This window comes from Pituophis catenifer, unplaced genomic scaffold (assembly GCF_029215685.1).
Source record: "Pituophis catenifer annectens isolate HBS135680 unplaced genomic scaffold, rPitCat1.0.hap2 SCAF_2, whole genome shotgun sequence".
Taxonomy (NCBI): Eukaryota; Metazoa; Chordata; class Lepidosauria; order Squamata; family Colubridae; genus Pituophis; species Pituophis catenifer.
In genome coordinates, this window is record NW_027256882.1 from 36,967,149 (window position 1) to 36,993,278 (window position 26,130).

A 26,130-nucleotide genomic window follows, 5' to 3' on the forward strand; every position below is an offset into this window, starting at 1 on the left:
ATGTCATGATCTGGAGTTAACTCATTCTGGAGTATCAAACCTGCACTGAAGAAGATGGCCTCATCCACATCAGACAAAATAAGAAGGAATTATAATGGCCCACTGCCTAGTTCAAGAGTGTTGAACTGTTTTTCCACATTTAAATCTTTACAATCTCAAGAATAAGTTTGGAGACTAAAAAACAATCAAATTTCCCTGAATTGTTCCTTTCTCAACTCTCAAATTAGGATTATTCTCCTGAGTCAAACAAAACTCTTTTCTCCAACGGCACACTTTTATGGCCAAGTCTCGTTCCCAATTCCCCTTCTAATTACCAAAATCATGATTATTTATTCTCCTTTGAACAAGGTTCATGGGATTTGTACCACCACAATTAGTGGCCAATCAATGTGACAACAAATGGCATAGACAGCATGTGATAATCTGATTGTAACAGCCTTCTGTGATGAGATCAGAGTTTGGAGAAAAGCTGGGCAAATACTCTAGCAGTCTGAAATTGCAGATAGCTCTTCCAAATCTGGGGGCAAACTGGACCTTTTTCATTGTAGTTGTGGTCTTTTTGTGATCTCTGAGATTTAGCTCTGTGCTGAAGAAAGAACTCTAGAAAGGATCTCCTGCAGTATACTGTATGTCAAATGTTGCTGCTGCTGCATATACAGCTTTTTCTGCTTCAGTTTCTGTCTCAAATTCCCTGTGCCAGTACGCTGATGAAATGTCCATTTAAGGTGATCATAGAAGAAAAGGAGTGGTTCCATTACTACAAGCCAGGAGACTACTGGATTACAGGAATAATGTCTGGAGTTATAGCTCTGTTGTACCCATTTTCATTCTCCAAGCCTCCAACCCATCAACTGAAAAGGTAATTGTCAACTCATTCAAGGATTCTGGGCTTTTTTCCTCCCACCTAGCAGGAAGAGCTTGCTAGCTGCTAGAAAGGAAAAAAAGCCCAGAATAGAGTGGGTGTGATTCTACTGAGCTGGTGCTGCTAATATTTTCTTAATCATATTTTCATCCGTAGGGATCTCTTCACTTTTACAATTTTGTGCAAATACACTTCTAGCTGCAGTTATTACATGAATAATCAAGTATACATTTTCTTTATTATAAGCTTCTGGTAGAATACACAACAGGAATACTCCAGGTTTTAAATCGATATTTTGCTGCGTCATCTTCTCCAACCACATACCTTCAATGTCTTTTCTAGGAATGATTTCCTTTCCCCTATTCCTCACCAAGAGAAAAGCAAGTCATTATTGCTCATCCCAATTTGCTTTAGAGTTAAGGCTCCTGGGGAACCTGATGATTTTGTAAAACCTGAGTTTGCAAAGTTTCTTTTTCAGTTCTTCCACAACTGTCAGCCTTAATACTGGGCAACACTGGGCAGTGCCAACACTGTCCCACAATGAATCTTGCCTGGATGGGGTTCTGCCTGCTTTCAAAATGACTACCTTGGGACTGTGGAGAGTCAGCAACTTATTTATTCATATTTATTTTATTTATGTATTAACAATAGTAAAACAGTAACTCCCAATAAAGTGATTGAATGATACCTTAGAACAGAGTGAGATCTCTTGAATTTTCTCCCCACTGTTTCTTCCCCTTCCTTACATTTACTCTATAATTCCTACTATGCTCTCCACTCTTTCTTTCCACCCTTTAACACTTTTGCCACTTTTCTGGCTTCCCTGTTCCTTTTGGTTTGAATAAAAGGGATACTTTTTAAAAACCAAATTCAAGGACGGGAGAGACTTTATTTGATAAGTTAATATTTAGTCAAGAGGAATCACATTAACTGTAGTTAACTGTAGAATATAGGATAATAACTCTAAAGTCGTGAATGTTGTTGTTCTTAGTCACAAAATCGTGTCTGACCCATCATCACCATGGACAACATTACTCCAGGCCTTTCTGTCCTCTACCATCCCCCAGAGACCATTTAAGCTCACACTGACTGCTTCAGTGACTCCATCCAGCCACCTCATTCTCTGTCGTCTCCAGCACCATAGTTCAAAGGCCTCAATTCTTTGGTGCTCAGCCTTCTTTATGGAAACCATGAGTATTTTGCTGCTAATCTCCAGGTCTAAGGAAGGCTTGCTAAAGAGATATCCATCTTCAGATAGGTAATACCACTTGCTAATCTAGCACTGGAATCCCAACAGTTAGTCCTCTCCAGGGTGATATAACAGGAAGAAATAATATCATATGATCACAACCTATACATGTACACTTGGTAGCATCCCTTAATAGCATTCTTGAGGATTGGAAAGAAAAGGATCTTATATAGTTTTTCTGTGTAATTTTGCCACCTCTTCTTAATCTCTTCTGCCTCTGTTATGTCCCTACCGTTTTGGTCCTTTATTATGCCTATCTTTGCAGGAAACGTTCCCTTCATATCTCCAATTTTCTTGAAGAGATCTCTGGTCCTCCCTATTCTTTTGTTTTCTTCTGTTTCTTTGCACTGTTCATTTAAGAAGGCACTCTTATCTCTTCTAGCTATTCTCTGGAATTCTGCATTCAATTGGGTGTATCTTTCTCTTTCTCCCTTGCCTTTCGCTTCCCTTCTTTCCTCAGCTATTTACAAAGCTTCCTCAACAGCCATTTTGCTTTCTTGCCTTTCTTTTTCTTTGGGATGGTTTTAGTTGCTACCTCTTGTACAATGTTGCGATACTCCATCCATAGTTCTTCAGGCACTCTGTCTATCAGATCTAATTCCTTAAATCTATTTGTCACCTTTACTGTATATTCATCAGAGATATGATTTAGTTCACACCTGAGTGGTATGATTTTAATTACATTTTACGGATTGTTGTGAATTGATATGAGTGATATATTAGCTTTATAAATAGGTAAGTGGATAAAATAAATGCTTCGGTTTTGCAAAAAGTTTATTCTAAGCAGATTGAAACAGTTACAATAGTAAGAAACCTTCACACTTTCTTTTTGAGAAGACGATGGTGTGGAGGTTTCTTGCTATTGTAACCATTTTCCTTACCTGGCTCCTGAACTATAAGAATAATTTTCCTCATTTTTCCCCCCAAGTCATAATGTGGAGAAAAAGGCAGAATTAGTTCTGGTGATTTTGATAGCATTCCTTTGATCCTGACATAACAAGCTTGCTATCTCTCTCTGATATTTTTTTTTGGCAAGAAGCTCCTAGTGGTGTCAATGGGACTGTTCTTCTCACAGAAATTTCAAAAATGTCTATCACTTGCAAAATTCAAATAAATTGAATAATTTAATTGAAACGTCAACTTGCAAAGCATCCCTGGCCTGCTCTCGAGTTGCCATAGGCAAGTGGGATGGGAAACCGACAAAACAGCACAGCAACCAAAGACAGATGCACATTCTAGAATTATATCTCTCAAGGCTGTATCCCAGGGTTACCACAGCAGCCGGAGGGGAGTGATCTCTCCAGCCCGCAAAATTGCTCCGTTGGCAATGTGATTAATGACACACCATGAGGGGAGGAGGAAAACAAGGTCATGGTTGGGGCATTATTTACGTGGGGTCAGATTTGACTTCACTTGGGAAAGTGCCTATATGAAGCTCCTAATAACTAACTGGATTTCTTTTGAAGCTTGGTTAGAGGCTCATGATTTAATTAGGGCATCTGTCGGATCCCTGACATGAATAAAGAGAAGTTGATTAACTTTTTGGCACTGCACTCAGTGGTGGGATTCAAGTAATTTAACAACCGGTTCTCTGCCCTAATGATTTCTTCCAACAACCAGTTTGCCAAACTGCTCAGAAAGTTAACAACCGGTTCTCTCAAAGTGGTGCGAACTGGATGAATCCCACCACTGATTGCACTATATAGACATAAAGCTGCAGTAAATATGATATACTTTCATGAAAAGCCAAACTGAAGATTTCTTTCTTTCTTTATTGGAATTTGTCAAAGAAAAATGAGAACAAGAATAAGAGAATAAAAATACAATGAAAGGGACGATAGCAGAGGTGAAATTCAAATTTTTTTACTACCACTTCTGTGGGTGTGGCTTGATGGGCATGGTGTGTCTTGGTCGGTGTGGCAGGGGAAGGATATTGCAAAATCCCCATTCCCACGCCACTCCCGGGGCCAGCCAGAGGTGGCATTTGCCAGTTCTCCAAACTACTCAAAATTTCCACTACTAGTTCTCCAGAACCTGTCAGAACCTGCTGAATTTTACCCCTGGACGATAGGCACATTAGTGCACTTATGCATGCTCCCTCTACTGACCACTTAAGTATGAAGTAAGATCCATGGAAGTCAATTTGTGACTGAAACTGTGAAAATTTGTAGCTGAGACAACTGAATCAGGTAGGGCATTCCAGACTTTGACAACTGTATTACAGAAATCATATTTTTACAGTAAAGTTTAGAACAATTTACATGGAATTTAAAGTGTTCGCCGACATATTATTGCGATTAAAACAGAAAAAGTCATTTACAGGTAAAATATCACTGTTTAATTTTGGATGCAATACCTAGGCCTGGCCACAAGGGACGCAGTTCTAAATTATCCAAACTGAGAATTTTGAGCCTAGTAGCATAGGGAATTCTATTGTGTAAAGAATTGTGCAAGACTTTTCTCGTGAAGTACTTCTGAACCCACTCAATTGTACTGATGTCAGATATATGGTGGGGATTCCAAACAGTTAAACAATAATCTAAGGTTGGTCTAGCATAGGTTTTATAAGCTCTAATGAGCAATACAATGTTTCCAGAAAAAAAAGCTTCATCAAATTAACCTTACAACTCTTAATGCTTTTTTAGCAATGATGTTACAGTGAGCGTTGGAGCATAAATTGTTAGAGATACAGTAAGTACACCTATGTTCTTAACAAGATGAGGGTCATCTGCTAGATCAGAGATCCCCAACCTTTTGGACCTTAGGGACCACTGAATTCATAATTTGAAATCCCAGGGACTGCTAATATGATCTGCCTAATGACCGGCTGGGTGGGTGTGGCCAACTTGATGTCACCCATGTCAAAGGGCGCCTTACCAGCCTCTACTTGCCACTCCTCGCCTACCCGCCTGGGCACCTTAGGGCCCCAAGAGGAAGCAGTTGTTGGAGCTAAGCAGCCACCATGAGAAAGAGTTGGCAAAACATCTGGCTCAGTTCAAATTGGATCTGACCAAGAAGGAGGCTCAGCAGAAGCACCTCACTGAGGACTACAAGCATTGTCTTTCCATGCAGAGGGAAGACCTGTGGGACTACAAGGCCAGTTACTGGCGCCCCAGTTAGGGCCCCAGTTGTTGGAGCTAAGCAGCCACAACCAGTTGGTGACCACTGTGCTAGATCAATGCCACTTTTCTTATACTTGACATTCTGGTGATGTTTACTAATATATAAGACAGAGCATTTATGAATTGAAATTTGAAGTTGCCAAATAGATGACCATTCAGACACCATTCAGAAACATAGTTGAGATCACTTTGCAAAACAACAGAATTATCTGTAAAATTGAATAATTTTACATCATCGGCAAAAAGAATGCAATTGCTTTTAAGTTGATCACATAAATCATTGATATAGAGCAAAAAAAGATGATGAAATTTTTTACATTGCAGTGAGAACACCTTCTACCAAATTCTGCCCTTCTTGTTGGCTGTTCATGAGGTCAACCAGAATTCAAGGCTCTTACCCAACATCACCCTGGGCTACAACTTCTATGGGACCTTTTTCAATGCAAGAATGACATATGAGGCCATGCTGGATGTGCTGTCTACAGGACAGGAGAACATCCCAAACTACAGATGTGGAAGACAAAAGAACCTGCTGGCGATTCTTGAAGAGATGGATGCTGAACTCTTTGATCATATTTCCAATGTCTTGAGCATCTATAAAATTCCACAGGTATAAAGCCAAAGAAATTAATTCTGGGTTGTAAAATGTTCAGATTTGCCTAGAAGGCAGCACTAGAGGGTAAGTTATAGAGCTTGATATTGGTGTATTTTGAGCGCTGTACACAAATGCAAAGTGTGAGCTCACAGAACCAGTTTTTAAACCGGTTGCAGTCTACCATTCTATGAATATACATACTTTGGCTTTGGGCCATGTGGCCAGCAGGCCTCTGGTAGTAGAAAAAGTCTGGGTGTGACCATTGGGAATTTATGAAAATTATGACGTTTGAAAAGTTAGACTTTGTCATAGAATGTATGAGGGTTGAATCAGTGACTTTTAAACATTTTGAAAATTTAGTGACCAATGCAAAAGAGATTTTTTTCCATAGAATCATAGAATAAAATGTACATCTCCTTACACAGAGGAGGAATGGTCAGACCACTGTAGCCAAATTGCTGTCCAAGTTTTCCTTGAAAATAACCAGCAGTGGAGCTCCAGGAGGCAGGCTGTTCCAACTCTTCATAACCCTCACAGTGAGGAATTCCTCATATTTATAATGTTGAGACTGAAGTGAAAAATTCAAAAGAAAGATATGAAAAAAACAATAAATGGGTCAAGATAAGTAGAAGGCACCTCCAGAAACAGCTTTTACATACTTTCTCTAGTATGCATAAAAAAAATAGTGTACATAAAAAAGGCTGAGCGCCAAAGAACTGAGGCCTTTGAACTATGGTGCGGAAGAAGACTCCTGCGAGTCCCTTGGACTGCAAGATGATCAACTGGTTAGTCCTAGAGCAGGGGTCCCCAACCTTTTGGAGCTCAGGGACCACTAAATTCATAATTTTAAATCCCTGCCTAATGACCGGCTGGTTGGGTGTGGCCAACTTGATGTCACTCACATCGAGGGGCACCTTGCCAGGCTCCTAGCCTACCCGCCTGGGCCCCTTAGGGCCCCATGATGCAGTCTCACTGGAACAAGGCCCTCCGGATCTTCGCCACCAGTGGCACTTCCCTCCAGCCTTCACCCAAAGCCCCGCACCAGGGGGCTGAAACAGACCTCAAGTCAGAATTTCTTCCCCCCTCTGACCCACACAAGAAAACCTCAAAGGGGGAGATTCTGCAGCAACACAAATGTTCTTTGCACATATCCGACCCAGGGGCCGTAGTTTGAGGACCCCTGATTTAGTGCAATATAAAAAATGAAAATAATTTTTCTGAGGACCACCTAAATTTTCTCGTGGACCACCAGTGGTCCATGGACCATCAGTTGGTGACCACTTTCCTAGAGGAGATCAACCCTGAGTGCTCTTTAGAAGGCCAGATCCTGAAGATGAAACTCAAATACTTTGGCCACCTATTGAGAAGGAAGGTCTCACTGGAGGAGAGCCTAATGCTGGGTTAGGAAGAAGAAGGAGATGACAGAGAACGAGGTGGTTGGATCGAATCACTGAAGCAGTAGGTGTGAGCTTAAATGGACTCCAGAGGATGATAGAGGACAGGAAGGCCTGGAGAAACATTGTCCATGGGGTCACGATGGGTCAGACACAGGGGTGAAATGCTTCCCAGTTAGGACTGGATCGCCCGAAAATCCCTGCTCCCCCGACCACCACCATGCCCAGCTGAGCCGCATGATCATCAGAGGCTTTTTTTTTACTTTTAAAAGCATTTTTTTACTTCTTCCGCTGAAAAAATGCTTTTAAAAGTAAAAAAAAAAAGCCTCTGATGATCGCGCGGCTCAGCTGGGATCATCAGAGGCTTTTTAAAGCATTTTTTTAACCACCTCTTCCGCTGAAGAGTTTGCAGAAAAAAATGCTTTAAAGTCTCTCTGACAATCCCAGCTGAGTTGCCTGATCGGCAGAGGCTTTTCAAAGCATTTTTTTGCATTTGCAGAAAAAAATGCTTTAAAAAGTTAAAAAAAAAAAGTTGGCCACGCCCACCAAGCCACGCCCACAGAACCGGTAGTAACACATTTTACATTTCACCCCTGGTCAGACATGACTTCACAACTAACAACAACAATTAATGTACAACACAGAAGAAAGTATGTCATAATATTCTTTCCTATTTTGAACTGGAGCTTGGCAAAATGCCAGTTGATTTGGGTTTTTTTTTTTTAAAGGAGGTTCGTAAACTGACTTCTGCATTTCAAATGTCTGAAAGAAATTCAGCCAATTAAAGAGTTTATATAGAGTTATTTCAAATCAATTATATGAATGAAGACAATGAAATAATATACCAATATTAAACAATTCCTGAGGGGGGGTGTAACAATATTTCAAGCCCAACGTATGAAACAATCAAATAAGCAGTTATAATCTATGAGAAATTAATATGTTTGTCAGTTTAAAAAGATATTCCATGAGTGTATAGCAGTTTTCCAGTATTTGTGAGGTTGCCATAAAGAGGAGGAGATCAATTTATTTTCCAAATCACCAGAAGGCAGGACAAGAAGCAATGGATGGAAGCTAATCAAGGAGGGAAGCAACCTGGAATTAAGGCTTGGAGGACAATTAATCATTGGAACAGATTGCCTTCAGAAGTTGTGGGTGCTTCATCACTGGGTTTTTTTTAAGAAGAGACTGGACAGTCACTTGTGTAAAATGGTCTTGTGTCTGCTGCTTGAGCAGGGGGTTGGACTGGGGCAGGGGTGTCACTCAATTTCATTGAGGGCCACATCCAGGTTGTGTCTGACTTCGGGTGGAGGCATGGCCAAGGGTGGTATGGCTAGCATGATATCACTTGTGTCAGGGGAACCTGCAGTGGCCTGAATTCTTTGCCAGCAAAAATGGGCTCCCGAGCTCTGTTTTCATCTGGGATGGCCTCCTGCAACCCTCTGCCAGCTTAAACAGAGCTCGGAGAGGGCATGCATGGCCCTTGCAAGCTCTATTTTGGCTGGGAAGCCTCCTGCAACCCTCTGCTTGCCAAAACAGAGCTCGGGAGGGCCATGCCCGGCCCTCTCTAACTCCATTTTCACTGGCAGAGGCACTGTGGGCTGGTCCTTTGCTATTTCAAGGGCGGCCACATAGGCCGGATCTAAGCACCCTGCAGGCCAGATCCAGCCCTCAGGCCTTGAGTTTGATACCCCTGGACTAGGGTCTCCTGCTTGAGCAGGTGGTTGGACTAGAAGACTTTCCAGCTCTATTCTGATTGACTAATTGACTGAGTGGATGGGTGACCCACAGAGTTCTAATGTTACAGAAGGGTGTGCTCTATGAGGACCACCAATGAACATCACCCACAGATAATTCAGAGCTCCCTGGTTTCAAAGGCAGCATACAAGACAACAGGACAGAACATCCAGAGAACCAGCAAAATTCATGCAGTTATCATTTGAAACATCTCTCAGCAGTGTGGAAAGGCCCTTAGATTTACCATCTGACTTTTATCATTAAAAGTGGCACAAACTACTGTTGGAAGAAATATCCTTCTGGGTTCAGTTCCAAGGTGGGGTGAAAGACGCTGGATTCAAGGAAGTTGCTTGGAAAGATGGTATTAATGGTGGACAGGATCATTTGCCTTGATGATGTTGGGTGAAGAAAAAAAGGGAAGAGATGCTGTGAGTGACTGAGTTTTATGCCCTCTCCGGGCTTTTGAATTTGAGCTTTAGTATTTATCTTTTTTTTTTTTTGAAAAAAAAAAATTCTAAACAAATATTAAAAAAACAAATAAAAAACCATCTTTAATTACAAATACAAACAGTGTGTCGGTTGGTTACAAGTCTTTTGTGCATCTTCACCCTATTCAAAGTTTGAGTTAATTTGTATTATACCGTTCATTTTATCCTCTTACATCGTTCCAATAATAGTACATCTTTATATTATATTTTATATAATTCTACATTATTTGTATTAGAAAGATCTCTACCATATTTCATTTCCATATCTTTTTATCTAACCATTGATAAAATAAGTCCCATATCTTATAGTATTGTTTATCTTCTTGTTCTTTAATTTCAAATATCAATTTACTCATTTCTGCACATTCCATTATTTTCTCAATAACTTCTTCTTGCGTTGAGATTTTCTCACTTTTCCAATTTTTAGCAAACAGAATTCTAGCCGCTGTTAATACATGCACAATCAAATATCTCAATTCTCTATTGTATATTTCAGGTACAATCCCCAATAAAAAAATCTCTGGTTTAAAATCTATGTGTTTTTGTGTCATTTTTTCCACCCATGTGTGGATTTTAGTCCAGTATCTCTTAGCTTCTACACACGTCCACCACATATGGTAATATGAGCCCGGTATCTGATGACATTTCCAATATTTTTCAGATTTATTCTTGAACATTCTGACTATCCTCGTTGGGGGTAAATGCCACCTCTAAAACATCTTATACAAATTTTCTTTATATGCAGTTGACATTGTCATTTTATGTTCCTTTCTAAATATTATTAAATATGAGAAAGCTTCAATAGATGATAACCAGACTGGAATTTTTAAATAATGTTATCTTTTTACATTCTCCCAGTTTAATAGCAAAGCATCTCGTATAAAATGTCTTCTAAAATACCCCTGTGTTTATGTTTCCTTGTACCATAAAAAGCCATGCCAACCCAATAACAAATCATGTCCTTCTAAAGTCAATAATCTAACATTTTTTAACATTATCCATTCCTTGATCCACATCAAACTTGTCGTTTGATAATATAGTTCCCAATTAGGCAAGCCAAAACCTCCTCGCATTCTAGCATTTTGCAACAACTTTAGTTTTATCCTCGCTTTTTTACCCTGCCAAATGTATTTCATCACTATTTTATTCAAATCTTCAAAATAATCTTTCCCCAATCTGATTGGAATTCTCTGGAACAAGTACAGAATTCTAGGCTATATATTCATTTTAATCATTGATATTCTCCCTATCAATGACAGTTGTAAATTTTCCCACTATTCCAAATCTGTCACTATCTGTTGCTTGAGTTTATTATAATTATTCTCTTTAAGTGAACTACATCTTGCTGTCAGATATATCCCCAAGCACTTAAACTTATTTGTGACCTTCATCTTCGATACTTCCACCAATTCTTCTTTTTGTTTTATTAACATATTTTTTGTCAAAATCTTCATTTTGTCTTTATTTATTTTCAAACCAGCTACTTTTCCATATTCTCCTATCTTGTCAATCAATTTAGTTGTTGATTCTAATGGATCTTCAAAAATAAAAAACCAGGTCATCAGCAAATGCTTGCAATTTGTATTCTTCCTTTTGGAACTTCATTCCCTTTATATCTTTATCTTCTCTAATATTTCTGTTTAGCACTTCTAATGTTAATACAAACAATAAAGGTAACAGTGGACAACCTTGTCTCGAACCTTTTTTTATTTCAATAGACTCTGTCAATTCTCCATTTATCATTACTTTTGCTGTTTGTTTGTAGTATATGGCTTCTATGGCTTGAATAAATTTTCTGCCAAGGCCCATCTGTTCCAGCTGTAATAACATAAATTGCCAGTTCACATTATCGAAGGCTTTCTGAGCATCTAGAAATATCAAAGCCATTTGCTTTTCAGGATGTGCCTCGTAATATTCCAAAGTATCCAGAATTATTCTCATATTGTCCTTAACTTGTCTTTTTGGCAGAAACCCATTTTGATCAGAGTGTATAAAATTATTTAAATATCATTTAAGTCTTTCTGCCAATATTGAAGCAAAGATTTTGTAGTCTGAGTTTTGCAGAGAAATAGGCCTATAATTCTTGATTTGTTGTGGGTCGGTGTCCTCCTTGGGAACAAGTGTAATATATATTACCCATGACTTGGGTAATTTCATCTTTAACATGACTTCATTCGGATTGTATCTCTAATATATAAAACAACTCCTCTTTTCTTATATTGTGGCAATGAAGAGAATATTTTCCCTAATTTTGGCTCTACCATGTTGCTTTTTAATATGCACTTCTTCTAGACAAATTATACTTTCTGCCTCCCTTTTAGGGGAAATGTTCTTCCCTTTTAATATATCCTAAAATATCTCATTTTCCTAGGAGGGGGTTTGGTGCTAACTTCCTACACTACCAATACCTTCTCTTTCATCTTAGATCAACTATAATGTAATCAACCAGATGGCTGAGAAAAATCATCGTTTTCCTTTTTCATATCGGATGACCCCAAACCAAGAACCTCCTTACTCAGCAATCATCCAGTTGCTCCTGCATTTCCAATGGACGTGGATCGGCCTCCTTTCTCAGGACAATGAAAAAGGAGAAAAATTCAAAAGACGTTTGGAAGTTCTCGCTCTAAAAAATGGGATTTGCATTGTCCTCTCAGGATTTGTCCCAGAAGCAAATGTGCCGACAAGTGCTGGAAAAATTCTCACGCAAGAAAAAAGGAAAAAGTTCTACTCTCTTATCAAGAGTCAAATAAAAATTATAGTATGCCAACTGGATTTTCAGGCCTCAGGAATTTTAGCAACAATAATACAAATAATTGATACGACTAATGCATCCACTTTGGGAAGGGTGTGGATTGCAACAACTTTGACAGCTTTAAGTGTAGGTAGTTTTGACCTCTTGGTTGATCTCCAAAATAAAAATGCTTTGTTTTCCTTCCACATCCAGACAAAGAGAAGGACTCAGTATTATGACAAATCTTATGCATCCATGGTCTTATTGTATGGAAAGAAAGTGTTTCAATGTTCTTATTCAAGTCCTGTGTTATCTAAGAAAGTTTGGAAAAAATGCAGAGAAAAAGAGAATTGGGAATTCCCAACCCATGATGTGATTGCAAGAATCCTGTCTCAGGATTCCTCCAGTATTTCCCAAATAATTCAAATTGTGGCCTGGGTCCTCAGTGCTGCCTCCTCCTCCCAACGGAGTAAGAGGAGAATGCAAGTTGGAGATCATCAATCACCCCAGATTGTACAGCCATGGCAGGTAAGTCTCCTCCTTTGAGGTTCCATTGATTCTCCCCTTCCAATTCCTCAATATTAAATTAGATGTAGAAAGGGGTGAGATATTCCAAAGAGCAGTTGCCCAGTTTGTGGTATTTGAGAGTGAGTGTCAATCCTGAAGCTGACCTGACTGAGGCCATGTTGGAAGCTTCAGTGTTGCCACATTGGATCTGAGAGGTAGAGAGGGAGGGGGGAATAGACATAGCTGGAGTTTGTAGCCAAAACAAAATACTTTCTCCTGGGAACCAAAGATATTCCCACTGATGGCCGGAGGGAGGATGAGTAAAGTCACCAGGCAACCAGATGATACCTTGATTGGACCATGTGACTTATTGTTTGGCAAGAGGAGGAAAACTTTTACTTTAATTAGGTGAAAACTGTGGGAACATTTAGAGTCAGTTTTCACCAGCCTGTGCCTATATGATATGTCCAATAAAACTGATATTTGGGGAACCTGCTTGCCTTAGAGTCTTGTTTGCTATGGGCCTATTATTTGGAACCCTAACATTAAACAATCTCTAAATGTTTTTTTTTCAAGTTTTTTTAATTTTATTTTTTCATTTTTTACAACCATATCAGTGCCTGAACAGTGTGGCACCTGAGTGACTTACATTTTGGTACAAAAAAAATAATATTCATCATATTTGCTACAGTTGACAAGCATATATAGTTCTCATAATAGTACACATATTTTGTTGAATTATAACCTTACATTATTAGTTATTCCATATTTCCATATTTTATTTTTATGCCAATTACTGTATTCTGAGTGTCATTCCTTTTACTGCAAATAAAATATTAATAATTATATTTGTTATAATTTACAGGCTTTTATGGTTTTAACAGGCTTTTATATTTAATAGGCTTTATGGTTCTAATAGTAATACATATATTTATGCTCAACTATAACCCTCCATTATTTAATTATTCAATATTTCAATATGTTATTTTGAAGGAGAGCAGGCATGTGTGGGCCACCAGGGATGATTGCTATTGGTTCAGCGAACTGATGCCAAACATGCCTACCGGTTCCCCCAAACTGGTCCGAACCAGTAGGATTTTACCTCTGCTGTAACTGTTCTTGGTATGTTTTAACCTCCAGCCCCCTAATCATTTTTCTTGCTCATCTCTACAGTCTTTCCAGTGTTTCAATATCTTTTTTATATTGTGTTGACCAGAACTGGATGCAGTATTCTAAATATGGTCTTACTAAGGCTTTGTAAAGCGATTTTAGAACTTCATGTGATCTTGATTTTATCCCTTTATTAACACAGCCTAGGATTGCATTGGCATTTTTGTCTGCTGCCACACATTGTTGGCTCATATTTAAGTGATTGTCCACTAGGACTCCAAAATATTACTCACAGTTACTGGCATTAAGCCAAATTTCACGTAGTCTGTACCTATACTGTTGGTTTTTCTTGCCTAAGTATAAAACCTTACTTTTATCTAATTTGAATTTCATTTTGTTAGATAGGGGCCCATGTTCAATTTGTCAAGATCTTTTTGGATCGTGACCTTGTCTTCTGGGGTGTTGGCTATTCCTGCCATCTTAGTGTCATCTGCAAATTTGGTCAGTTACCCTTCAATTCCCTCACCTAGATCTTTTTTGAAGATATTGAAGGGTGCTGGGCCTAAAATGGAAACTTGGGGTTCCCCATTGCTTACTTTCCTCCATGTGGATGAGGTTCCCCAGAGGACTACATGTTGAATATAATTTGTTAGCCAGTTATAAGGCCACCTGATGGTGGTGTTATCCATTCCATGTTTTCAAGAATGTGAGATAATGAATTACTTGGATGAGAGGATAGATGGGGAACTCATCAAATTTGCAGATGACACCAAGCTGGCAGGAATAGCCAACACTCAGGAAGATAGGCTTAAGATACAGAAGGATCCTGACAGACTTGAAGATTGGGCACTATCTAACAAAATGAAATTCAATGGAGAAAAAAGTAAGGTTCTACATTTAGGCAAGAAAAACAAAGTGCACAGGTACAGTGTATGTGGTACCTTGCTCAATAGTAGTAACTGTGAGGGGAATCTTGGAGTCCTAGTGGACAACCATTTAAATATGAGCCAGCAGTATGCAGCAGCTGCCTAAAAAGCCAACACAGTTGCAGGATGCATAAACAGAGGGATAGAATCAAGATCACGGGAAGTGTTAATAACACTTTATAATTCCTTGGTAAGGCCATACTTGGAATACTGCATCCAGTTTTGGTTGCCACAATGTGAAAAAGATGTTGCAACTCTAGAAAAATGGCAGAGAAGAGCAATAAAGATGTTTAGAGGACTGGAGGCTAAAACATATGAAGAACCGTTGCAGGAACTGGGTATGTCTAGTTTAATGAAAAGAAGGACTGGGGAGACATGATAGCAGTGTTCCAATATCTCAGGGGCAGCCACGAAGAAGAGGGAGTCAAACTATTCTCCAAAGCACCTGAGGGCAGGATAAACAGCAATGGGTGGAAAGTAATCAAGGAGAGATGCAACCTAGAAGTTTTTGAGAAGATGTTGGATAGCCATTTGTCTGGAATGGTGTAGGGTTTCCTGCCTAAGCAGGGGATGGACTAGAAGACCTCCAAGGTCACTTTCAACTCTGTTATTCTCTTCTCTTCTCTTCTCTTCTCTTCTCTTCTCTTCTCTTCTCTTCTCTTCTCTTCTCTTCTCTTCTCTTCTCTTCTCTTCTCTAAATATTTGAAAAAGAGCTGTAAATTCCAGGAGAATGGCTGAAAGAAGCTTCCCATGAAATGCTGAATCAATCTGTTTCAGACTGTAGTGGTGATTTGAAGAGGTTGAATTATTCAGAGTACCTCCAATCCAGAATAATAGCAAGGAAAACATTGAATAAAGGCAAAAATTGGAATGTTTTCTTTTTATGTTTCTGCAGCTTCACAGGTTCCTGAGAAACTTCCATCATCACAATATTTCCAGAGATGGGATTTCTTTTGATGAAAATGGAGTTCCTGTTGGTGACTTTGATATCATTCAGTGGACATCAGCTTTGAACAAATCAGATGCAGGGGTGAAAATTGGGAATGTAGAAATGCAAGCGGAAGTCAAGATTTCTGTCAACCAAAGTGCCATCCAATGGCCAACTTTATTTAACAAAGTAGTTGAGGCTGCTTCGATTTTGCTCATCTTTTTATCTCCAGATGTGGAAATTGTTCTGTTCAGAAATAAGTCTTATTGAGGCCAATTGAGATAACTTCCAAATAAGAGAACATAAAGCCTTATTAATTCATTAGATATCATTTTACTTTAGAGGTTTTACAATAATCTATCATACACTGGAACCTGCTGCATTGTATTGTGGGATTTGCAATCTACATTATTGAACTGGAATATGTTGCCATAATTTATAATACATCAAATTATCTTGTTCTCAGTAAGAGAAAATCCAGAATGTCTATGGAGATTCTCAGTCATCCAGGTTGTATCAAATGTGCTTTTTCAAAAGGCACCAGGACTTTGTTTTCCCTTGAAGATGTTTCACATCTCATCCAAGAAACGTCTTCAGTTCTGACTAAATAGTGGAGGATGGAAACATTTGGAACTGCTGAAAAGACAGTGTTGTAACCACAATCATTTGCACTATTCACGTGACTCTGAGGGCAGAGATAAACTCCAAGTGGTCTCAACAACTTTCAGAAAGACTGCTAATGACCAAATGATTGTATGAAATATGGATCCTTCCATACTCCACCATTCAGTCAGAACTGAAGAATCTTCTGGAATGATAAGCGAAAAGTCTTCAAGGGAAAACAAAGATCAGTTGTCTTTTGAAAAAGCACCTTTGGGAGAAAAATCCAAAATATGAAGGATTTAGACCACTGAATTGCATAAAAGAAAGATATCACTAAGAATGTGGCAAAGGAAATGAGGGCAGCTAAAAAAGTCATTTACATATGATGATACCATGATCATTTGTAGGAGAGAAAGATAGGGACTCTCAACAAATCTAGATGTTGGAGGTTTCCTGAGAAAGCAAAGATGGAGAAAAAATATATACCGTATTTTTTGGAGTATAACACAACCCTCTTATAGGGGGAAGTGAAATAATATTTCAATGTTTATTTCTGTGATAATGTTGCTTGAATGTGTTGATGATCAAATTAAAGAGTAGTTGATATAAGGGAAATTAGATTATTTAAGTAGAATAAGATAAAGTTAGAATATAAGTAAATAATAAGAAAGGATCACCTTAAATGAGCTGTTAACAACAGAAAAATGATAGGTATATAAGTGTCTGTTTTGTGTTTGTTTTAATGTGTTTAAAATAAGAAAACTTTTTAATAAAAAAAAGATACCCCTCCCAACCATTGCATTTTTGCCCGCCCCAGACCCCTAGGAACACTCTGCAGGCCTCCCAATCCCCCTTTGCATCCATTTTGGGAAAAACAGGCCTGTTTTTTGCAAAAACAGGATGCGCAGATGTTTGGGAGGCCTACAGAGTGCTCATAGGGGTCTGGGGAGGACAAAAACTTTTTTTCTTGTTTTCCTCTTCAACATCTTGGTGCGTCTTATAGTCCGAAAAATACGGTAAGCATTCTCATACATGCCCTAAGGAGAAACACCTTTTGCAATGGAACTACTTTCCTTTGGAAAAAAGAATGAGGAAATGAGTCTGTTTTGGGATCTACAATGGAGATTGATAGAGAAAGAGAATGACCTTTCATTTGCCCCTTGCAAGTAGAGTAATTAAGGTTCATACCATGACTTCTTGACTGATTTTATTCAATGTAGTCCTGAGCTTCTGGAAGACACTTGATTTCAGTAAATCCTTCTAATTCATATATCACCCTGACTATTTTTTCTGTTTATGTTTAGATGGTGCCTTATTCAAGATGTACAGAAAGTTGCTCCCCAGGTTATGCCAAGCTTGTGAGAAAGGGAGCCCCAGTTTGCTGCTACGACTGTTCTCTGTGTATGGAAGGAACATTCTCTGGGCAAGAAGGTACAGTAGGTGGCTCCAAAAATAACCCCCCAAAATTCAAGATACAATCAATATTCCATCTTGTTCTTTTGTGGGGGGGAAGGTATTTCATCAAGAAGTAAGAAAAACATTAAATTTCTTGAAGGCATCCACGAACTTCAAAGATTGGGCACTATCGCCAAATTTGGATGATGATGTGAGCATTAAAATAAATAATAAAAGTTTGCTGATTTCTACTGAGTTGCTACTTTCTTGCTTTGTTTTAGGAAAGAAGATTTGAGAACTGATAATCACATTCATCTTCATTCATTCATCTTTAAAAAGAGTGTTAACTAATGTAGTATCGCATGGATATCCCTGGGCAGAAATATTATATTATTCTTTGAAAATGAAGTAATTGATTTCTGATGTGGTTTTCATGCTCCTACAGCTGCAGAAACAGATTCATGCTAACCATTTTTTTTCTCAGATGCAGCCCATTGTGAAAAGTGTCCAGATGACCAGTATTCCAATAAGAAGCGAGATCAGTGTGTCCCCAAAAATATAAGCTTCTTATCCTATCAAGAATTGTTGGGACTCATCCTGGCTTTCTTTGCCATCGCTTTATCCCTAACCACCGCCTTTATTCTGGGAATCTTCATGAAATACCGAGACACTCCCATAGTCAAAGCCAACAACTGTGAACTCACCTACATCCTCCTGGTTTCACTCCTGCTTTCTTTCTTGACCTCCCTTCTATTCATCGGTCGCCCCGTGAAAATGACCTGTCTCCTCCGACAAACCATTTTCAGTATTGTTTTCTCAGTTGCTGTGTCTTCCTTGCTGGCCAAGACTGTCATGGTGGTGGTGGCTTTTCTGGCCACAAAGCCAGGCAGCAGCATGAGGAAATGGCTGGGGAAGAGTCTGGCCAACTCTATTGTTTTATCCTGCTCTGGTATTCAAGTAGGCCTCTGTATGATGTGGCTGGGAGTCTTTCCCCCATTCCCAGATTCTGACTTTCATTCCCAACCAGAACACATCCTGCTGCAGTGCAATGAAGGCTCTGTCACCATGTTCTACTCTGCTCTTGGCTACATGGGTTTTTTGGCTGCCATCTGTTTCTTGGTGGCATTTCTGGCTCGAAATCTGCCAGGGGCCTTTAATGAAGCCAAACTGATCACCTTCAGCATGTTGGTTTTTTGTAGCGTTTGGATCTCCTTTGTTCCCACATATCTGAGCACCAAGGGGAAATACATGGTAGCCGTGCAGATCTTCTCCATCCTGGCCTCTGGCCTGGGTTTACTGGGCTGCATCTTTATCCCCAAATGCTACATTATTATCCTCAGACCTGACATGAACACCAAAGAACATCTCATGATAAAAAATCATTAAGTCTCCTTGTGTTGGTGTTTATTTTTGTACAGTTTACATGCAACATGAAATCACATACTTTGAAGTAATGTTTCATGTCTTGTCGCTCATCTTTCTTCATTCCATTTGAATTTTTAATTATAATAATTGAGTAGTAAAGTTGCTAAAACAACTCAAACTATCTGAAATAATCATATCCTTCAATTGTCCTAATCTGAATTCATATTATGACATTAATAAAATTTCTGAAACCAGGCCAGATAAACTATGACCAGAGATGTTCTGATATGGTTTTAGATTAAATTAAAGTCTACGGCTAATGATGATGTGTGTTTTTGTTACTATATAGGTTGGTGTGCTGGTGTTATATTTTATTTTCTGGGGTGATGTTCTGACTTTGTTTTAAAAAATAGTTAATTTCAAATATTATATATATATATTTGATTGATCTCTTCTGGCTCAATGATATAAGATCATTCATAGTTTGATAAATGAGATAGATAGATAGATAGATAGATAGATAGATAGATAGATAGATAGACAGACAGACAGACATAGATGGGAAAGATCAAGAAAGAGAAAAAGAGAGTGACAGATAACATTCTATTGATTAAGAATAGATAAAATATCAACATGAACATTGGAGCAACTTTAATTTTTTTCTCCGTCCCTTTGAATAAATTCATGAGACAAATTATTATTTTTGACAGTCTTCAATCAAAAGAAAAATATGTACAATTCTGAATGATTTTTTTTGGGGGGGCGATCCATGTAGATATGATGTGACAATGAAGATGTGCTTATGAGTAATAAAATTGCTTCCTGTTTTTTATCCATGTCCATATCCATTTCAATATCCATTTCTATTTCCATATACTGTACATACAGTGTCTGTTTCTCTGTGTGTGTGTCCTGCCAACCTAGCAATTCAAAAGCATGTAAAAGCAAGTAGATAAATAGGTACCACTTCAGCGGGAAAGTAACAATGTTTCATGCACCTTCAGTGCATAGTCATGCCAGCCACATGACCATGGAAGCATCTTCAGATAAAGGCTCTTCATTTGTAAATCAAAGATGAGCACCGTCCCTTGGGTTGGTCATGACTGTGTTGTAGGAAAATCACGGGACCAGACCAAGCACTTCAATGCAGGAAAGGTTTATTATGCATAAGGTTCAAACAGCAGTTAACACAGCAAATTGTCTGAACCCCGAAGGGTGTACAGAGGTGTTGCTTATATACTTTTCGACTACGTATACATTTGTCGAGGTTGCATTAATACATATTTGGTCCTAGAGGAAGTGAAAGGAGACTCTCCAGACCCTTGGTGATAGATAACAGGAAAAAGGAAATAACATGAATATATTGGGGTATAATTATACATAGCACACGTTATATATGACATTTGAGGTTAAATGCAGAAGTCAGCAACAGGATGCATCTGTCTGGGTCAGTCTGCTCTTTTCAGATAAAAATACTCTCTGTCATCTCAGCACCTCCTTACTGGCAAGAGAAAATATTTAACCTTGACCAAAGTTTCAGGCCTATTTACTCAGGCTTTGGGTTTTGACCAAAGAATGTTTGTATACCTGAACTCTTACCCTCTTCACTCCCCCCTTCGTGACTCATCTGACATATCCAGAAGAGTCACGTACTCAGGTTCTCCAGGTTCCCCAGGTTGACTTGGGTGGAGTTCCTGATAAGCCCACAAAGCCATTACCTGAGCCGTTGCCCTTCTTTCCACCAATAAGGATAGACTGTTCGAAATAGTTTTAACAAAAATGGGTAAAATACATGGCAGTATGACACAACCTGCAGCTATCAGTCCAATTAAACCTACAATTGCTTGTAATCCAGGCAGCTTTGGCCACCACCCGGAAAACATATCTTTCAGGTTTAATCCTCTCCATGTTTGTACCGGCACATGAGCTACCTTGACCATTTTATCAGTGATTTCTTTTATGACCTTACCACTTTCATCTATTTCAATACAACAGTTGGTTAGATTAAATTTTCCACACACTCCACCCTCTTTAGCAAGCAAATAATCTAAAGCTAGCCTATTTTGCATGATATAAGTTCTTGACTTCACACTCTCCCTAGCTAATTGCGTTAGGCCTTTTACTGTTTCATTAGTGATTATTTCAACAACAGCCTGTAAACGAATCAACCGGTTCAAGATATATATAGGTGTTCGATAGCCATACAAACCATCCTCTGCCCAGGTTGCTGGTCCATAAACTTGTATGATTCGTTCAGCAGGCCATTCCTCATCTCCCCACGTGCGTAGAAAGTCAGCTTCCGGTGTGACTTAGCAAGGGTTTCTTTCTTCTTTTAGAAATTCCTGCCACATGATCAGCTGTGGTGGGGGAATAGTTTGGGCGAAGAGAACCACGTCGGGCAAAGGGACCGGAGGATTAAGGGCTTCTCCACACAATCTCAGTCTATATTGATAAAATATAAAAGGAACAAAAACTAAAACAGCAACGATCCACAATCCCCACATCCAAGTCTCCCACATAAAGTGAGGCCAATCTTCAGCCGTGCGCAGGGAAGCAGCTTCCGGTGTGCTCCGGCAGGGCAAGACGTTCTTTCCTTCTTACAGCCACCCAGTCATACCTGGATACGCTCCAAACAACCTATATACATATGTAAGACACCTTTTAGTTGCGTCTAAAGGTAAGCTTGGTTGGATTCTTCGGGTCCATGGACACTCTCCAGTTCTTGTCTGCTGCCGCTTTGACTCGTGTCCAATGGATCCACGATTTGGATTCTGCAATTTTAACAGCGAGTGGGGAAGACATAACAACTGTGAACGGTCCTTTCCATCTTCCCTCTAACTGTTCTTTCTTCCAATGCTTAACCCACACTCGATCTCCAGGCTTAAAGGGATGACAGCGAGTTACTAATCTTGGGGGTACCTGTTCCATCACATATTGTTGTAGTTTTTCAACCTGTTTGCTTAATTCTTGCACCATTTCCATATGCCAAACACCCCCCTTATGACCCAAATCTGGCCATCCCGCTAGGTGGCGTCTCAAAAGATTCGGAGGACGCCCAAACATCAATTCATATGGGGACAACTTGTGCTGTCCTCTCGGAGAGCTTCGAATAGCATACAAAGCAAGTGGCAAAGCATCAGGCCATTTCAAGTGACTTTCAGTACAAATTTTATACATTTGTCGAGGTTGCATTAATACATATTTGGTCCTAGAGGAAGTGAAAGGAGACTCTCCAGACCCTTGGTGATAGATAACAGGAAAAAGGAAATAACATGAATATATTGGGGTATAATTATACATAGCACACGTTATATATGACATTTGAGGTTAAATGCAGAAGTCAGCAACAGGATGCATCTGTCTGGGTCAGTCTGCTCTTTTCAGATAAAAATACTCTCTGTCATCTCAGCACCTCCTTACTGGCAAGAGAAAATATTTAACCTTGACCAAAGTTTCAGGCCTATTTACTCAGGCTTTGGGTTTTGACCAAAGAATGTTTGTATACCTGAACTCTTACCCTCTTCAACTGACAGGGGAAGTCTTTACCTATACCCACTTAAACCTTTACCTATAAATATATAAATATATTTTTGTGCATGTATCCTTTCTTTGTCTTTGTCTTTTTGTCAGTCAGCCCTTCGCTGTATTCCAAGTTAGGAAAGCTACATCATATAAGTCAGTACTACTTTTATCTGACCTTGTCTTGGCAATGGTCTCTCAGTGCCATTTCCTCTGCCTTCTACATTCTCTTTCGATATTGAGAAAGCATTGGAAAAGCAAAGAAATTTCCATATATCTTAATTCACATACTGATCGGTTTCACTCATTATGCTAAATCAGGATTGTAGATTGTCCTAATATTGATTTCTGTCATTGTAGTTGTTAGGTTCAGCTTGCAGCTTACTCCTAACTTGTTGGTCAGGCAATATCTGTTTCTTTAAGAAACAACTGAGCCATGTAATCAGGGTTTGCTGAACCCTGTAATTAGGCTACAGTGCATAAATAAGCAGCACAGAGAAGCGTTCCTTCTTCCTGCTTCTTCCTGCTTCTTCCGGATTGATACCTGATTGTATCCTGTTGCTTACTGCGTATGGTACTGTATACCAAGAGTTACTAAAGTCTGTTTGCTTTGGTAAGGGAAGATACTTACTGGACTGATATTACTGTTTATGACCTTGGACTGTTTTACTTACACCGAGACTGTTTGTTATCTATAAAGTATTATTCTCACATGAGCTGGACGTTTATCTCCTTCCCTGTGTGTTTCTGCTCTGCTCGTTGCACAAGCAACAAATACTTTTTACACACACCCTAACATTGGTTATGGGCCCAGAACGTTCCAGGGCTCTTTAATTTGTTTTTGTGGAAGTGAGAAGTGCAGGCAGTGGGTGTAGTAGTCAAGATGATGGCTTTTGAGCAAGGTACAAGTTATTCTACTATAACCCGGTTGGATGGAACAAACTATGTTACCTGGTCCACAAAATGCTGTCTACTTTTGCGAAAAGAAGGACTGTGGGACATGGTTAATAATCCACCGGACATAACTGCATTGAATGCTGCTGATGAAGAAGATGCCAAAAAGATAGCGAAGTTTCACAGGGACAATGAGCGTGCTTTATGCATCATTGGCCTGACACTGGGAGACCAGCAACTTGTCCATTTCCGGGGCGAAGAGTCTGCTGCGAGGTGTTGGACAAAGCTAAAGAAGCTCTACGTTCGTGACTCTGTGGGTGTCCATATCTACCTGACACGGAAATTGTTTCGCTTACATCTTCAGAAAGGAGGAGACATGATGGCTCACCTGGACTCCATGACAGGGCTTTTCCAGGAGCTACATGAGAAAGACCTTGTGTTTACTGAACTGCAGCAAGTTTATATTATTCTTTCATCGTTGGATGACAGTTATGACTCTTTTGTTTCATCATTAGAAGTATTGTCTAGAGATGAACTAACATTGGCCAGTATAACTGGTAGGTTACTGGATGAGGCCAAACGTAGGCAAGAACGAGACCAGTTAAGGATGCAACAGCAACCAAAAGTGGAAGCTGTATATGAGAATGTCAATATTGTTAAACGCTGTTATGCTTGTGGGGCTAAGGGGCACATTGCAAAATATTGTAATAAGAAAGTATCTGCTAGTAACTCTGCTAAACCCAGGAAAGGGTGTAATTTAGCAACCAGTTCATCTAATAATATAAAAGATGATTGGTGGGTGATTGATAGTGGTGCCTCTCAATCAATAACAAAAAACAGAAAACTGTTTCTAAATATGAAGAAAAGTACTAAAAAGGTCAAATTAGCTAATGGCTGGAATGTGACTGTAGCTGGGGAGGGACTTGTTCAATGTTCTATTAGTAAGCACCCTTTACCCATGCTTTATATCCCTAGTTTGAAATATAACCTTTTATCTGTAAAGTCATTACTACATTCTGGGTTTACAGTAACTTTTAAAAACAACAAATGTTTGCTGGAATGTGAAGGCACTGTAGTTACTGCAGAATTAGAAAACGACTTATTTGTTATTAGGGATACGTCATTACTGTTAGTTCAGTCAAAAGCTAAATTTGGAAATGTAAAGCCTCATGATGAATGCGTACATTTATTACATAGAAGGCTTGGTCATCTGAATTTCAGGTTGTTGAATTCGACTGTTAAGCAGTCTAACGGCATAAAATTAAGGGCTTGCAGCAAATACCTGAACTGTAATACTTGTAACCAACATAAAAGTAAAGTTACACCTGCAAACCGCTGCAATGGGTTTAAAACAACTAAACCTTTGGAGGTAGTCTTTTTAGACTTAATAGGGCCAAAGAAACCCAGTTTAGGGGGAGCATGCTATATTTTGAGTATAGTTGATCACTTTACTAGATATGGTTTTTGCTACCTTATGAAGTCCAAAAGTGATACATTTCAATGTATCACAAATTGGCTTCATTTTGTAGAAAGGAAGCAGAGGTTTAAGGTGAAATGCATTGTTACTGACAATGGAACTGAGTTTACTAACCATCAGTTGGCTAAGTTTTTGAAGGATGCTGGGATACAGCATAAACGTTCTGCCCCTTTTCGGCCAGAACATAATGCATATATTGAAAGAAGAGGCCAGACCCTACAAGCTATGACTAGGACTATGCTGGCTGATGCTTGTTTACCTGATAAATTATGGGGAGAAGCAATACTATGTGCCAATCATATTTTAAATAATGTGGTACACTCCTCTACAGGAAAAATACCTTTTACTTTATGGCACGGGAGGAAGTCTGATTTAAGTTATATACATACTTTTGGTGCACCAGCCTGGGTGCATACACCAGTTAGTCAGAGAAGGAAGGACCAACAGAGAGCAAAGAAAATGATTTTTGTTGGCTATGAGGCTAACCATAGGTCCTATAGGTTCTGGGAAAAAGGAACAACAAAAGTTTTGTGTAGCACTAATGCTAAATTCCTAGAACATGAAGGCTGGGACAGGTTAGAAAAAGCAGACTATGGTTTTACAGATGTAGATGTTAGAATGGACCATATTCCTGATGATAGTTCATCTGGGATGGATGATAAACCATCTATTAAGGTTGAAGAACAGGAACAGGAATTAGGGTTAGGGGAGGATGAACCCAATATACCTGATGTTAGTCCTGTTATGCCTAGACGATCTTCCAGGGACCGGCATCCACCAGATCGCTATAAAGCCACAGTGGTTTGCCAAGTAGATATCGAACCATCCAGTTATCATGATATAAAATTATATCCAGAAAAGGAGCAAAAAGCCTGGCAAGAGGCAATGGATAGAGAAATTGATTCTTTGAAGAGGCTTGGTGTCTATGAAGTTGTAAGAAAACCACCAAATGAGAAACTTATAGGCTGTAGGTGGGTCTATAAGGTAAAGAAAAGTGTAGATGGGGTAGTAACCCATAAAGCTCGGCTTGTTGCACAAGGGTTCTCACAGACAGATAGAGACTATGATGAGGTTTTTGCTCCAAGTCTACGAGCGAGCACTTTGAGAACGATGCTTGTTTGGGCAGCTAGAAATAAATGCTCAATTACTCATTTAGATGTCGAGACAGCTTATTTGAACGCTCCGTTGAGGCATACAATATATATGAAGAAACCTCCTGGTTATGATA

General features: G+C 39.2%; 1 protein-coding gene across 1 annotated transcript; it reads left to right on the plus strand.

Moving 5' to 3' along the window:
* The first annotated feature begins 707 nt into the window (after window positions 1–707).
* Window positions 708–19,033, plus strand: LOC139310145 (vomeronasal type-2 receptor 26-like). Its single transcript, XM_070934302.1, has 6 exons — window positions 708–859; window positions 5,558–5,843; window positions 6,781–6,993; window positions 15,617–15,766; window positions 17,557–17,683; window positions 18,132–19,033. The coding sequence occupies exons 1-6, from the start codon at window positions 708–710 to the stop codon at window positions 19,031–19,033; spliced, it is 1,830 nt and encodes a 609-aa protein (XP_070790403.1).
* The last annotated feature ends 7,097 nt before the right edge of the window (window positions 19,034–26,130 follow it).